The sequence below is a fragment of the Centrocercus urophasianus genome, unplaced genomic scaffold (genome assembly GCF_019232065.1).
Source record: "Centrocercus urophasianus isolate 14NV4802_14NV808 unplaced genomic scaffold, USGS_Curo_1.0 seq_29, whole genome shotgun sequence".
NCBI lineage: Eukaryota > Metazoa > Chordata > Aves > Galliformes > Phasianidae > Centrocercus > Centrocercus urophasianus.
Genome location: NW_024884855.1, coordinates 1,106,507 through 1,122,423, shown reverse-complemented (window position 1 = coordinate 1,122,423; position 15,917 = coordinate 1,106,507). Strand labels below are relative to the sequence as shown.

The 15,917-nt window shown below is 45.5% G+C and overlaps 1 protein-coding gene across 6 annotated transcripts in view; it reads right to left on the bottom strand.

The window, feature by feature from the left end:
- Positions 1 to 2,405: 2,405 nt before the first annotated feature.
- The window catches only part of SLX4 (SLX4 structure-specific endonuclease subunit), a 28,145-nt gene continuing 14,633 nt past the window's right edge, over positions 2,406 to 15,917 (bottom strand). The window contains exons 10-17 of one of the 6 annotated variants that reach the window (XR_006170402.1): positions 15,295 to 15,383; positions 12,118 to 12,264; positions 10,454 to 10,623; positions 7,259 to 9,687; positions 5,743 to 5,845; positions 5,060 to 5,539; positions 2,832 to 4,439; positions 2,406 to 2,706 (exon numbers count right to left, since the gene is read on the bottom strand). Coding sequence is in view for 5 of the 6 variants with exons in the window: in XM_042827842.1 (XP_042683776.1) it covers positions 4,103 to 4,439; positions 5,060 to 5,539; positions 5,743 to 5,845; positions 7,259 to 9,687; positions 10,454 to 10,623; positions 12,118 to 12,264; positions 15,295 to 15,383 (3,755 nt within the window). In the remaining variant the exon portion in view is untranslated. Of the gene's footprint in view, positions 2,707 to 2,831; positions 4,440 to 5,059; positions 5,540 to 5,742; positions 5,846 to 5,976; positions 6,205 to 7,258; positions 9,688 to 10,453; positions 10,624 to 12,117; positions 12,265 to 15,294; positions 15,384 to 15,917 lie in introns of those variants that run through there. The other 5 variants (XM_042827844.1, XM_042827843.1, XM_042827842.1 and 2 more) reach the window with 5 other exon arrangements.

Sequence of the window (15,917 nt, the reverse complement as noted above, 5' to 3'; positions counted from 1 at the left end):
GGTCCCCAGTGTGACAGGGAGACGTCCTTCACTCTGTCAGCTACTAGGGAAATACAGATGCATCACCTGTGCTGGTGCAGCAGGAACAGAGGTTTCTGTCACGTCAGCTGTGTTTCACACTGGCTTTAATGTTTAGGGCTTTTCTTACCCGAAATAAAAAGCAGATCAGCTTTCTAGAGATCTAATAAGAAGAAAAAAATGAAGGGATCCAGGTGTTTGTGTTGGCACAGGGAGAAAAATAGTCATAGCAAATACTGCTGGCTGCATGACAAAGACATTGCAGCAAACGGCATTGGGGTCATTTTTCATCTGCCCAAATCTGAGTGACAACTCTGAACTGTTCTGTAGGTAAGAAATCTTTTAACACAAACTCATGCTATCAACTGTGCAAATTATTGAAGGTCTTCCAAAATGAGAAGTCAAATAGCACAAAAGAAGAACATTTCCAGGAAGGTTTCTGTTAGGTGAACAGCAAACACCTGCCCTAGGTGGCATTACAGACACTTCATTGCAGAAGTTCAGTGAACAAGACAAACTTCAAGGCATGATAACAGCCAACTCCTTCCAAGAAGAAATTAGCCAGAGGGGATCAAAGCCGAATTTGGGAAATCCATACCTGGGCTCAATGTCCTGCTGGCAGACAAGGACCTACTGGGTGCTCTGGGTCAGGCTGCAGGGGAGCCCTGCGTCCCCACAGTGGAGACGTGGCCTTCAGCATTGCACAGGACAGTAATAAAGGGAGAGGTGGGCTTGTGCTGAGCTCAAGCAAGGACTGTGTTAATGTTCCATTCTGAGGTGAATGTGTTCAAGCTTTGCAAGATGACTGCTTGGGCACTAGAGCAGCTCAGCAGCAGGATGCGAGGCGCTCAGGCAAAGGAATACTGCAGGTACCTCTGAAACACAGAGAGAGCAGCTGAATCACAGAGACAGCTTTGCTGAAGGCTGCATCGCTTCTCCCAGGCGCTGCCGTTTCATTAAACAGCAATGCTTGTGAACAAGGTGTTGTGCAGGAATAATTTAAACTATCACCAAAATGCAAACAAGTGCATTCGAAATGCACTTCCAGAATGGCTCCAGTCCACTTAAAGAGCTGCAAAAAGGATTGCTCTCCTAATCAGCCCCGTGAAATCTAAACATTAGCGCCGTGAACATAACATTTGAAGTCTGTTGGCTCAGTACGAAGGGAAAGCACGGCTTTATATTATTCTCTCTGCTTTATATTATTCTCATGTGTTTTATTTAAGTTAGCCTCTCGGCCATGGTGATGGATGATAGCTGCAGAAGAAATGCCATTAAGAGACAAGGTGACTTAGGGGTAAGTGGACAGAGCTGCATCTCTGTAAGGAAACAGTGCTCATATACAAGATTATTACATAAACGTCTGCAGCACAGCTTTTCAGAAGAAAACCTTTTCAGTCTATTTCTTTTTTTCCAGCAGGAAATGTGACAATACAGAAAACAACACGGTAGCTGCAAAAGAATATCCAGAAATCCATCATACACACCATTTGGATGCCACAGGGAATTCAGAAGCAGTGTTTTCCAAAGCTCATGCAGCACTCACACAGTGCATGTTGGTGAGACGTGAGGTGTGAGCAATGCCAGTAACATCTGCTTGTCTTTTAACACAAATAAAATCAAATACATCAAAACCAAAGTTGAACAGGTATTTTTTTTTCTTTTCTGTGACCTTGGAAGCATTAACACAAACAGAAGTGCCAGAATATTCTTCATAGCTGCTAATACACAGCTGGAAATAAAAAAAATGATGACAATGGATTTTCCAAGACAGAGCATAAGCCTGCATCGGGTGTGTAAGAGACACAGGAACACTTACAAATCAAACTGGCACCACATTATCGGTGGCAGATGGCAACACCAGTGTGAGCTGGGGATGGATGCTTTGCTCACAGATTAACAGAGCAGGCAAATGAATGGCTTTCAGAAAATTTGCAGTGTGTGTCAGACCTGTCCTTGTAATCTTGAAGGCTGCAAAAGACTTCAAATCCTTTATCTGTCATCTGAGAAAAAATTCTAGAACTTCAAGAGCCATTTCATCAGCTTCAGAAACAAGAAAGCATCGTGGCAAGCTCCTGCAAAATGGTCATCTCCAAACCCTGACAGCACAGGGGAGATATGAAAGTTATCTTTTTACCTTAGACAAAACTGCAAAGTTTACAGATGCCAAAGACAGGAGGCTGGAGACACTGCCAGGGACCAACGTTCTGATTTCTTTCATAGCGTGCTCAATGATTTATGACACAGAGCTCTTTCTTATATTTGAACAGCTGTAATTTACGTGTATGGAAATGTGACACTGCGTCAACTGAATGTCAAGACACAACAAAAAATTGCAGAATCTTTTATCATAAATGTAAGTCCTATTTAGAAAGAGCCAAAAAAGCTGGGAAGGAATCACATTTATTTTCCTGTATTCCTGTATCAGCTTTTTCTGAATATTAAGTATCTGTTGGGAGAAACACAAGGTACATTGAGGGCAACATTTCCTAGTTTGCCTCTTTAAGGCAAGCCTGGGTCTTTTTATCTAATAAAGTCATCACACAGCACTCTTGCACAAGAAGATGAGGGAGCAAAAGTGATGTGACTGCCAGGAAGAAAACTGCCCCAAATTCCTGACAAGTCACAAGAGATGGCAGAAAGTGTTGCTTGAAGGTCCCTATGCCATCACACATGCCACAGCAACACCTGATAGAGAAGGAAGGTCACAGGCCCTCTGTGGTTACCCATGTCCCCTCCAAGGCCAGACCCATCCCACAGTCCCTCTTGGAAGACCCCCCCCTTTCTCCTGCCCTCCCTGCAGTCTCCCTTACCTTTGGAGCACGCGTTCCTGACGCCCTGTGCAGCTCGTCTCCCTCCAGGTCACCAATCCACCATCCATCAGTGCAGGCTGATCTCTCCCAGTCCACCTCTCCGTGCTGCAGGGCACCTGGCACAAATGCTCCTCCTCCAGTTTTTTTGCTCAGGTTTTGATCAGCACAGGCACAGAGTGCACAGCTCCTCCTGCTCTCAACCAGACCCAGTGTTTCTGCTTAGAACCATCCCTAAAAGTCCCTCAGAAGACATTGCTTATAGCTTAGCATTATTTCCTTCCAAATTGTTTATTGTATAGAAATCAAATAAAACCAAGGCAGTGCTGTATCAAATAATAAAATAAAAAAGCATGTTCCAAATACATAAATACATTCAGAAATCAAGCTTTTTCTTTTTAATTATTGTGTCTACTTTGGTGAGTGAGACTCTGCAGACTCAGACCTGCCAGAACAGAGAAAAATCCAAAGGTGTGGTAGAAGTTAATAAATAAAATGACTATTTAGTGTCCAAGACTTCCCCAAGAGTCCCAGACAGTTTCCAACCAAATATTGGTCCAGTTTGGAAATGACAAGACAGATCCACAAAGAGGCTTTAGATCAGGGTGTGAGAATTGCTTGAGAGATCCATTGGTCACTGTAACACTGTCTTTTTTTAAAATGTCACATAGTCAAGCTACAATGACAGGGTGAAACAGTACTCAGAAAATGGAGCTGTAATGTCTTTAGCACCAATCTCAGCAAAGTGAATGCACACAACTGAATGTTCAAACCTCAGTGGCTTCTACGTGACATCTGGTGATGCAGCCACCACAAACAGACCACAAAAACACCTGCACTGTTTTGCAGCCACTTACAAAACACACATGGGTTATTCCATTCAATATTGGAACAAAAAGGGTTCAGGCCAAGGCCAGGGCAAGGACCGTGGCAAGTACCACTGGAGGAAGCAGCCATCTCAGAAGCACCAACAAGAAGAGAAGCTGGGGATCTAAAACTACTAAAATGGAAAGACAAGAGAATGCACAGGATGAAAATCAGGGCACATAAAAAGGCTCCCGAAAGAGGATTTTGTGCAGCTCAGAGGAAAGCTTGAGAGCAGGAGCTCAGTTCAGATCCGTTTTCCAGCGTGTCATCTGGACAGCAGGCCACAAGGAGGAGCAGTGCACCCACCGATCACACCAGCTCCACCAGGAGCAGCCTGGAACAGGGTTTCCACCTTAGGAGGAAGGCCTCTGTGAAGGAAATTTTCAGGATAGAGGAGTGGGATCCATTCAGTATCGTTTCCTCTTTTTTTTGCTCCCCTTTCTCTTCTGTTCCTTCTCTTTCCGGGCTCCAGCTGTGGTAAAGGTGATGCACTGAGCATCTAAGAAGTCCAGCAGCTTTGCCTTGGAAATCTTAATGCCATTCAGTTTCAATTCTGCGTGCAGGTCAGCCAGCTCAATAGGCTCATAGAAGAGAATCCTGTCGTACAGGGTTGGGTTTGAGCGGATGTAGCACCTCACTGCCTCCAGTTTCTCTTCTTCCCGAGCTGCTGCCTGGGATGCTGGAAGTTCTTCTTCCTCCTCTTCAGATGCAAATGCATAGGCCTCCAATTCCTTCACAAAAGAACTAAAAAGAAGGCCAAGTGTACCCGAAATCAAAGAAAGAACAAGCCACGAGGACCAGAACGAGAGCTCCCTACATAGCTGGTGGCCAGCCCTTGTGACTACTTGTAGGATCATAGACTGATACCAGTACACATGCTGAGTGAAAAACAAGGCACACGTTCTACAAACTTTCCCATTCCAGCCATGACAGCTCCAGTCCTGCTCATGGAGGCCTGGAACTGGCTGGCATTCCTTGCTTCTGACCCACAGCACCTACTGCTGTTGTACCACGGCCTTCTCTGCTAAGTACTGCTGTGCTCTCCTTCCTCTATGCCAAATGCAGCTCTCAGCCAATGCTCGTTGCTGTGACAAGCACTGACTGGGCATGCCAGACGTGGGCCTTGCCTACATGTGGCCTCAGCCACAAGCTTTTGTGCTCTGGGAATAGAATAGCTCACTGGGATTTAGAGCAAACAGCCCAAAGTTCATTTCTTTTACACGATGGTGTTGACCTTCAGATGACAAACCCAAGGAAGCAGCAGGGCTCCTGTAGGCCACGGAGAAGCTCACCTCTTAGCTGTGCTCCTGGCTCATCTCTGTCTTGCATCTTTGACTACTCTGTTCAGTATTTTACTCCCTTACCTCTGTGAACTGAAGGAGACGTCACTTCCATCCCCCGAAGAAACTGCAGACTTCTGAGATGCAGAGAGCATTGGTTCCTCACCATCAGCTCCCAGAGACCATCCTTCTGGAGATGCAGCTGACCTGTTCTGCTCTCTGTTTCCTTCTGGATGATGTATCATTTCATTTCTCTGCTTGGGTGCTGCACAGCCTTTTTTAGAGGGTCCGACAAGGTCATACTCTCTCCTTCCTACAGGGAGCACTGAAGAACCTGTTGCAACCTGCTTCCTTTTGCTCACAGCCTTCGAGGCTTTGGGACTCTTTCCACCTGTAGTCTGAGCTGCCTTTGACTGCCTACAGCGTTTGGCAGGGGACTTCTGGGGAGGCTGGGAGGAGTGGACTTCATCCTCAAAGTCAGAGTCCCCATCCCGGTGAGTATACTGGAATATCTCTTTCAGTTTCAACACCATCTGGCGTTTTGGGAGAGCACGAACGCCAAATCTGAAAGGAAAAAGTAAGAGCTTAGGCTAAGATAATGCTGCACCTTCCACTGCCATACCTCAGGAAGGTGCTCATGCGAGGAACTCCAGTGGTGAGCTGGAAGAGCTTCACCAAGGTTTCTCTTTCATCCCAGTTGCTTCCTTTCACACTACTTGCTCACAAGTTTGTGCTGCAAGAGATGTACTCACGGAGGTAACGCTAACCTTTTCAACTCCTCCTTCAGCTGTGGTGTCTCCATCATGGAGTAAGATGGCATTGGTGTCACTGGAGTGCTGGGAGAATTGCTGTTCTCTTGACACACAGGTTCTGCAGCAGAATGAAATCACCACGATCAGACTTAGCACTTAAAATAGCTGTTATTTCTCATTCTTAGTGGCAGATATTCTAATTTTATATAATAATTAAGCAGCAGTACAAACTTTTACTTACTACTCACCTTCATACTGGATGGAACAGCTGACACTTCTTTTGCTTTTTAGAGTGGGACACTTGCTTTTTGTTGAATTGAAAATGGAAAATGGTTCACATCAAGGTGTAAGTCAGGTCTGACTACAAAGGCCATTCAGGGCTCTGTTAGAACAGGCAGCTCTCACCAGGCAGTGAAAAAAGTGTTTAGTGAATTCCATGAAGCAGTTCTTTTCCATGAAGGAAATTTCATGGGAGACCTGATGAAGAAGAAACTGAGCAAGTCAAGCTCCTGGGGTCCTGAGTTAGATACTGATTTGATGAACCAGTAGATTTGCTGCCATTGTGAAGAGCAGCCAGTTTTGCAGGTCATGCTGTCAGCACCGGTTAAACTACTCACTTAGTACAGAGCAATATTTTAATTAGGCACTGTGAGATCATTTACTGGTGTTAGATGGAAGGAACCACATAAGTGCAACACATGTAAAATAGTAATATTTCTAAGTTCTTGGGACCAGAAAGGTTATGTTAGCATTCTGTGCACCGTCAGGCTTTCAAGAAGGCTGAACTCCTGTGGATCCCAGGGCAAAGCAGGCGGAAAGATGGAAAGACTGTGGCTCTCAGTCTTACATGTACCACGCTGACTTCTTGCTGTGCCGTGCACTCAGGTATCTGCCAGCACTCAGAGATCTATTACAAGGCCCCAGAAACAGCAAATAGAAGGCAATGGAAGTCAAGACAATCATGCATCAGCAGAGTTTTGCAGAAAAGCATGCATGAAGCAAATCCACAGGCTGGGATCAGTGCTCAGCCCAGCTACCTTCAATACAAGGAAACCCATGCACTTGTGCTAGAGAGCTGCACCTTGTTGCTTACCAGATGTCCTGATGTAAGCACAAGCATTGCTTCCTGAATGCATGAAAAGCAGAAGACTGTACAGAAACCTAGTACTACAGTGAACACACATCCATCAGCACGCAAACTGAAGACTGTTTGTTTTGATTTGGTTATGGTTGGTTGGTTTATTTCCTTTCTTTTTTCCTCCAGGTACCCGTAGGTTCTGCAGTGACCACTGACATCATCAAAGAACCAGCAAGAATGACACACAAGCAGGTGTGCTCCAGTAACCTCACATTTAGATATGTGCTCCCCAGCTATAGAAGATGACTGTACCTTCTCTGCGTCTGGCCTCGACAACTACAATCAGGCAGCCAAAATCCCTACCAGCATATCAAGTGAACAAGAGGTGGAATGACTTTAAATGAAAACAATTTAACCTACTGTAGCGAAACTAGTATCAATGCAAGCTCTCACCAGGAGTCTTTATAGGATCTGCACCTGCTGCTGCTGATACCCTCTGTGACAGAGGAAGCACCTCTGGAAATTCATCTTCCTCCTCTTCTCCATCCCACTCATCCCAGAGTTTGGAGTTCAGGTAACTTGCTCTGCTGCCCCGTGGTGTACATGCCTCAATGGGACTCTTTTCAAGACGGAGCAAAGTTGTTCTTCTGCCAACAGGAGCTCCTTGAAGAGGAGTACTGCCCTTAATTTCCCATGCTTGGTCTGGGCTCTCCCACTGCTCACGCACAAGGTCAGTTTGGGGGCTGCTGGCAGCGCTGGTGTTTGCATGGCCATTCTGTCTGGAGTCCTGGCTGTTAGCTCTGACTGGTGACAGATACTTACTGTGCCAGCAGTCATCAGCAGGAATTGCAGGCTCATCAGCAAGCAAGACACTACTGCTCAAAGACACCATACTTATTTCCTTCTCCCCCTCACTGTCCTGTATCTCAACCACGCTGACGTTTGATTTATCTTCCATTGACTTCCCATGGCATGGAGGCACAGATTTGGACAAAAATGAGGTATTAGCACATTTGCTTTGTGAGCTGGTGTGAGCAAGGGCGAGAACTGGATCCACTGAAGAAAGCGGCGTAGATTTCTCAAAAACTGACCCTGCTTCTGGGCTGCTGGAAGGATTTCTTTCACTGACACAGTTCTCCACAGGCAAATGTTTGTCTGACAATGCTGCTTGATGAACTTCTCTTACATTTCTGTCCACTTCACGGTTACTACTATCAGCTGTTAGGCTTTTTGTGCTGACTTTAGATTCTGGACTCCTGGAAGAGTTACTACTTGTGATGTGGGTCTGTGTTGAGGAACTTCTGCTTTTGGTCAGAACTGGTGTGTCAGGCACCAGCCAGGAGCTGTCAGTACCTGAAGACACTTCGTGACTGAGCATTTTCTCTGGGCTCAGGTTTGGGCTCTGCTCACCCTCTGTACAAGGATCTGCGTGGCTGCTGGGAGGCAACTCAGTGGACATCTTCACATCATCACTTACGTGCGCCTTATCTGTAACGAGGTGTGAGATCTGCAGTGATCTCTGCTCTGTTTCAGCGACTGATGTGTTGTGTTCAGGTTTTGGTCCTTCAGGACCACGTCCTCTATTTGTACATTTCAGTTGCTCAGGGCTTTCCACTTTCTTCAGAACAGAGCCTGACTCTGGTGACTTCTTGTCTTCTAACTCCATTTCATCATCAGAAGATAAAACAATGACATCACCCTTCTTGCTCCCCTGAGCTGCAGGATCCTGAGTTCTGATAACTGGTGCTGACAACACTGGGACATGCTTGTTTAAATCAGTGTTGGGAAGCTCTGGTGGAGATGCAGTCTCCAGCTCATTGGCCTTCTGAAAAAGAATTTCATCAGGTGGGAATGATTTTTTTGTTTGATTTGGTGTTGACATATGTTCGCTCGCAAGCTTTCTGTCTGATTTTGGAGACAGAGGTGAAGATCCAACAGCAGGAAAAAGAGGCACAAAAGCTTTGGAAGGAGGACTCCTGTAAGAACCATTTTTACATGGAGAAAAGTCTTTCTGTGTTTTGCTGTGCAGATGAAAATCATTGACATCAACGTGTTTTTCACCAGGAGCTTCTTCTGATACTTTACTAACTGCTTTTGTTGGGGAAGGCTCACAGTAATCTCCCTGAGTTGCAGAAAATAAGTGTTCGTAACTGTCATTGATATTAGTATCAATGGCAAAGCTAAGAAACTCTTTTTCACAGTGATCTTCCCCTTTTACATCGTGTGAGGCCTGAGATGACCTGGAGTCCTTTCCACCTTCGCATCTCCTTGCAGTCTCTCCTTCATCAGTGGTGGCACCACGGGATGCTGCATCCCTCTTTTGAGGTTCTCTGTGGTGAGGCACAGAAGTGATCTGTGTAGCATTCACGCTTCTGTATCTATTTATATTCTGCATTCTCTCTTTTTCTGCAGATAAGTCACATGTAGATGTTTCCACATCACTGTTATCCCTCAAATCCTTGAAGTTACTGCTTACTGAAGAAGATACAGATCTCTTCACCTCTTCCTCCTCAGTTTGCTGGTTCATCTCTTGGGCTGCCTCAGTGTCACTGCACACGCTGCAGTCAGTTCCTTCACTCGGTGTTGTTTTACCTTGAATCATCCTTCTCTGAGTTGCAGCAAACTCATAGATTTCTTCCAGCTCCTGTTCACCCACCGCATTGTCATCCTCCTTCTGGCATTCCTGGTTGAGGTCAGCTACTTCTTCCTCATCTTCACCCACCCACATAGACTTCAAAAGGTCTTGGAAGTTCTCTGCTCTGTCCTCACAATCTTTGTCATCTGTCACGGAGATCAGATCACATTCTGAATCCACTCCAGAAGACATCTGACTCTCTCCAGTGTTATTTTCACAGTTTGCCATCAGCTCCCTCACACCAAACCTGCAAGGATATAATAGTAATGTTAATACCTCCCCCTTTCAGTATTTCCCTGCCTGGTCACTCCTGCGAGCCCTGTGAAGCATCTGCATGAGGATGTTGATTTCCTAACATATAGAAGCTCCAGTGTGCTCCCGACACCCAGAATTCCTTTCTCCAGGTGTCACATGAAAGCATCAGGTTCACTCTTGCTTTTTTTTAAAAACAAACAAACAAACCAACCTTCTAAAAGCATGACTAAAACCCCTTTGACAACTGCACTGGTGAAATCCCCACGGCATGGCAGACAAGGCACCCCTGTGCACACACACAGGCAAGACCCAGCCATCAGTGTCTCAGCTGTTCCTATTCCAGATTCTTTACTCAGTGCACGTCCAGGTTCATAACTGAGAGCATAGCTGACAAAATACATTAGTGTTCTGTGACCTCACACACTCCGAAGTGTTCAGTTTGCACATGCATAGAGTGTAATGCTTTAAGAATCACACATGCTACGCATGCTTCTCATCACTGACATCAGCTGTCAATACAGAGTCTGAGACAAAACTCTTGGCAAAGGTGTGACAGACATATGCTGAAAAAGGAAATCTCACAAAAACTCAACCTGAAGAGAGACTTGTGGGAAACATGAGGGCAGTAATGCTATAGAGGACTATGGAACTTTTAGCCACTAAACCTACAACAGAAGAGCCCAGGTTGTGGGGTCTGCGTAGGGTCTGTCTGTGGGCTGAAAGCAAGAAGGGATCCCAAACAAACTCATGATACAAACCTGGCAGCCAGAGCCCCCACCTGGGGCAGCACCTCAGCAGGGATGTCAGCATCAGCAGCATACAGGTACCGCAGGAAAGCACGGGCTGCCTCTCCTGTCACATCACTCAGTAGCACACGGCGCATCTGCGCGTTGCCATCCTCCTCCACTAAGAACCCTTCACTGTGAACCTGAGGGAAGAGAAAAACAAGTAAAGCCCTCCTAGGGTAAGAGGAAAACAAAAAAAAGTTACTAGCAAAGGAGTATCGATGCTCATATTCATATTTGTGTCAGCTCATTTCTTCCATTCACCAAAGGCTTGGCCTGGGACCAGGACCCGATCCTGACGCGACCAGTTATGAAGAGCTTCATACAGAACAAATTCTTTCCTGCCTGACTCCACAGCTGTTAGATTGGATAAAGTTTGACCACTCGTTGTTTTAGCTAAACATGCAAAATATGGTCTTGAGTTCTCCATTCTGCCTCAGAATCCAGTTACTGCCCAGAGCACAGCTTCCAGAGTTATCTACACCTCCCCCACAGGAAAGCTTCCTCTGTACTTTTTATTAAAGAGTATTAGCTGTTTTGAATTTACCTACTCTTGATAATTGGACAAATCTCTAGTTCTCCTGGTGTCCTGCAGGAAAAGAGACACCAAATAAACCCTGTGTCACTGAACTGGATCACTACCTGTGTAGGTCCAATCTGATTTCAGGTTTTGCTGAGAACATTTCTCCAGTTTAGTAAGGTTTCACTTCCTTTGCAGTCCAATCATGTAACGTGCTACCTGAAACTCTCCTCAAAGTCAGGGGGCATTATGAGCTCCAAAGTCAACTCTGATTAATTACTTTCTCACTGTTACCAGAAAGCTTCAACAAATAAGAGCATCTACACGGAAAATAAATGTGAAACACTGCAGACATGGACCTGGTGGAAACCAACCCTCTGCAGGAATAAAATACACAGAGCGTGGGTCAGTCTCACCACTGTGCTCATGCAAATGATTCCTGCCCACGAAAACAGCTGATGGGAACAGTGAAGCCAAATAGAGTTGCAGGGAAATAAGAAAGTCTGGCTAATGCACTGTTGTTTGTTTGGTTTTCTTAAATCTTTTGATTTGTGGACCCAGGCACATTTGATAGTGGCTGTGAAGATCCCTTAATAAATTTCACATTAAGACTGAAAACTGGGGAACCAATCAACCCAAAATGTTTCCAAGGACACAGGAACCATGCACTATCCCTGCAAAAAGCCCAGTTCAGTGCAGCTACTTCCAAAGCAACTGTGACAATGACAGAACCCCTGTGCAGGTTATTTTCAAGTACTGCCCAGAATTTCTTTAACCCATAATCAACCTTCCCAGTCTGGATGAAAGGCAGGAGATACTAAGATGGAGTCTGCACTGGTATTAATGTAACACCCAAAAGCACAGGGCACCTTGGAAGTTTTCTGCATTGCTCATGGGCAGAATGTAAGTCAGGATCCTTGCCTCCTTATAATTTCTCCAGATAACATCCTATGTGTTTCCATTACTTTGTCAGGATTCTGCCTTCTGGGTGAATCTGCCTGCATGTCTGCAGGCACCTGCCATTAGGACCTGCAGCACCGACTGTAGGTGTGGGCTTTGCTGAAGAAGAATAGGAGTACTCACAGCACAGGAGTACTTACTTAGCAGCAGTACTTACAGTCTGAATGGCCTGCGGACACCGTGCATACAGCACAAACATGTGGGCATAAAGGATTTCCCCAGAGTCCACCTGGAACTGGACATCACTTAGGTGGGGGTTGTTGACCATTGCACTGAAATCTGCAGCCAGCGACCTCAGGGAGGACTAGAGCACAGAATGAACACAAAGACAAGTCATATCACAGCTGTCACACACCTCCCTGACACGAGAATTACCCAGACTGTCAGCACTGCTGTATTGTGGGCCCCATTTTGGATGTGCTGTCATTGCCTTCCGCAGATAAGCAGCAGCATTAGGTGAAACAAGCCGACAAGCCTGTAAGACATTTCTGGATTTGTTTTTCTCCTCCTCCTTTCTACTTCTTCACAGCCTGGCAATGGTGAAGAAATGGCAGCTGTGCTGTACTCTCCTTGCTCTGCCTTGCATTACAGCACACTATAACCATCAGATTTTTGCCAAACCATTTCCTGATGTGGTTTAGCCACTGCCTCCCGTTGGCCTCTTGATCTGCTGCCTTCCACATCATTTTAGGAAACTGTAGTTTTCACTTTGATGGACTGGAGCTCAGTTCATTGTAATAAGAGTAAGAAGAAAGAGGGTGACTCAGTGATGGGGCAGTGAACCTTTCTCCTCTCATTCACTGCCTGGCAGTGACAGCTCAGAAGAGCAGCTCTGCAGCAAGGGGCTCACATGCAATAAAACTAATGCAGTAATCTAGCTGAAAGGAATTTACATGCTTGTTACACAAACTCCTCCTGAAAACTCCACTCAAAAAAGCCCCCAAACAATAACATCAGAAACTCCTAGTTTCTATTACAGTTCCAGAACACCTTGCTGGAAGTTCGAGGAGGGCTTGTTGCCTGAGCTACCTGTGACTGCAAATGGCAATGGCAACATGAGGCTTGGGGCACGCTGCCAAAGGCAGAAACAATATCAAGGGTTGATAGACACGGTTTCTGCTCTGGAGCTGCTCCCAGTACAAACTCACCCCAGGCAATTCTCTACAGATTCAGATCCCTGGAGGAAAATGTGCCTCTGGAGGTGCCCACTGCTTCAGAGAAGCAGGAGATAATCTCAGCTCACAGTTGAGAGAATGAGCAAGTAAAAACCAGTTCATACACAACACACTAGTCATTGACCCTGTGCTTTTTAAGCCTACTGCAGAGTTGAAGAAATGCAAGTCTTACTCTAGAGAACATCTGCATGAGATGCACTTCCACCTGGAACAACACAGCTCTTTATTCTACTAGCAGGTTTCCACCCTGGAGTGTGGAAATCCAACCTTTCTACTTGCTCCAGCACGTGTTTGCAGGCAGCCAGTAATAACGAGCAGTCCAACAGTGGCACGCAGCAGAGCACTTCTTCCAAGACCTCGTAGGTGGCCTACAAAGGCTGTGTGTGTTTGGGAGTGGTGTGGACTGACCTCCAAGAGGAAGATAGGAAGCTCAGTCTGGAAATTAATCTCATGTTTCTTGCTTTCTTATTCTTGGCAGGTGGATACCTGCAAGACAGCCCCTCAAGAAGCCAGCAGGCACAGATCCTGATGCTGTGCTCCAGGCAGCCAGCCCAGGACAGCCTTCCTGCTGATGTTAAAATTACAAATCAAGAATGGGGAAATTAAATAAGACTAAAAACCTCCTGGCTGCACCATTCTCTGTGCAAAGTAAACAGGTTGGTGTAAAAACAGCTCCAGCAGGTACATGATCTTGTAAGAGGAATCACCAAGACACTCTCTCTCCTACAGAAGCCAACCAGACTGGATTCTACAGATGTCACAGGGCTTTTAAGCACGGGGCAGGGAGATGTGTCACTAATGCAGTGGATCTCTTAGCTCTACGTGCTTACCACTGCTGTGTTCATGAAGCACAAATCTCTCTGTCAACTGAACTCTTCATTTGTTTGGGAATCATGGAATTAAACTCGATCTGAACAGTCAATCATCACATTAGAGCTGGTAACTGAGTTCCAGCCACAGGATCAGAACGGTCCTTGCACTGCTAAAGGCATTTGTTCTAATGCTGAGGGGCTTATGAAACAGCATGTTTTATTTGCTATGGATTTTTTTACACCTTCAAAGAACATCTAGACTTTCTATAACAAGTAATTGGGATGCTCAAATTTATTTGATTCCGACCTCAAAGATTTGTCTTCTTTTAGAAATTTCTGAGTTCTACATGCTCAACACAAAATTGTCTTCTCAAGGCACCAAAATTCACCTGGCACCAATTCCTATTACTTTTCATGGCACAATTAGTTATTAGCAAACCAAAGATGGCAAGTTTCATGCGATTAGTTAGGGCTTTTTTTTTAAAACAAACTTTAATTGAAGAAAACTGACTGTACATCTACAGGAGAAAGGAGAGGGACATCCAGGCTAAATGTGATCTACAGAACACTACTGTCTTCATAAGAAATTGTGACTTTCTGGCCTGTGGCTTTCACCACAGAGAGCACACTGGTTGTTCACCTAGTTCCTGTGATATATGTTCTCACAACTGAGGATTTTCTTCTGCTGCTAATGTGAGTGTCTAAGAAGCATGAACAGCACGTTATCCCATCTATCAGGCTTCTATGTCTAATAATTCAGCCTAGGTCAGCCCTTGCAATGATTCTCTCCCACTGGTAAGCGTGATGTGGAAAAGAAGGTGACAGAAAAGGAACAACTCCATTCAGAACCCTACAGAGTCACTGGTATGTGAGCCTGGATGAAGCACCAGGCAGCCCTCTCTCTCCCAGGCTCCAGCTAACATGCTCTGATAAAGCTTGGGAATTCAAGCAGAGTACCACCAACAGCAGTACAGCTACAGCCCTGCTTCCAAATTCTTTTCATGCTTCAACATAATGGTTTAGCCTGATTCTCTTTATATAAACAATGCAGATATTGGCTTTATGTTACCTGTCATTTTAAATCATCTTTCTTGTTAGGTGGGACAAGACAAATTCACAGGTCTGCCTATAGGTATCAAAGAAATACCATGTGCATTGATCTCACCTGTGCCATCATCATCCCTGAGACTGAACCTTCAGTACTTCTGTTTCCATAGAAAGGAAATATTGCTGTTTCCATAGAACAGGAAATATTCCACATTTCTACAAATTGCACAAATTCTATAGTTTCCTTTTTACAGCAGTAAGCAAACACAAAATAAGGGTGGGGAAAAGGTTTTTCCTTACTTTCTTACAGCTGCGTGTCAGGAATCTCTTCTCTTCAAGTAAAGGGACAAAACCAGTACATGGAATATCACTGGAACTCAGCTCTTTTCCTCAAAGAAGAAAAAGTGGATCACAAATCATGAACACCTTCCTACTGAGACAGAGTGATGTAAGATCTCCTAAGAGAATCTTTGCCACAGCAGCTCCCCAGGACAACTGCTACAGTGAGCCTGGCTGGGCTGGCACCCAGCTGGTCCCCCAGGCCTTTCTCAGAGGGGTACGGCTCTGTGCTGCGACAGGCTGTGGGTATGTGAGCACCATTCAGCCACAAGCAGCACCAATCTGCTACAGATCTGTGTGTGAGGTTTTCACCCAAAAGGAGGAATTGCTGAGCACAGCACGCTTCCTCACATCTCAGTTTTCCTCCAGTGGGAAAAAAAACGAGGCACAGAGTGGGATGGGACAAACCCCAGCAGACAGGGAGAGTGCATCTTGGATCTGCATTTCAACCTAGACAAAATGCTTGTGGGCCCCAGAGCTCAGAGGCAGCAGTGAAATAAGAGGAGTTTTGCACAGCCTGATCCGTGTGCTGTGCACAGCCCAGGATGAGGAGCAACAGAAGGAATTGATGTCTTCAGAAATGG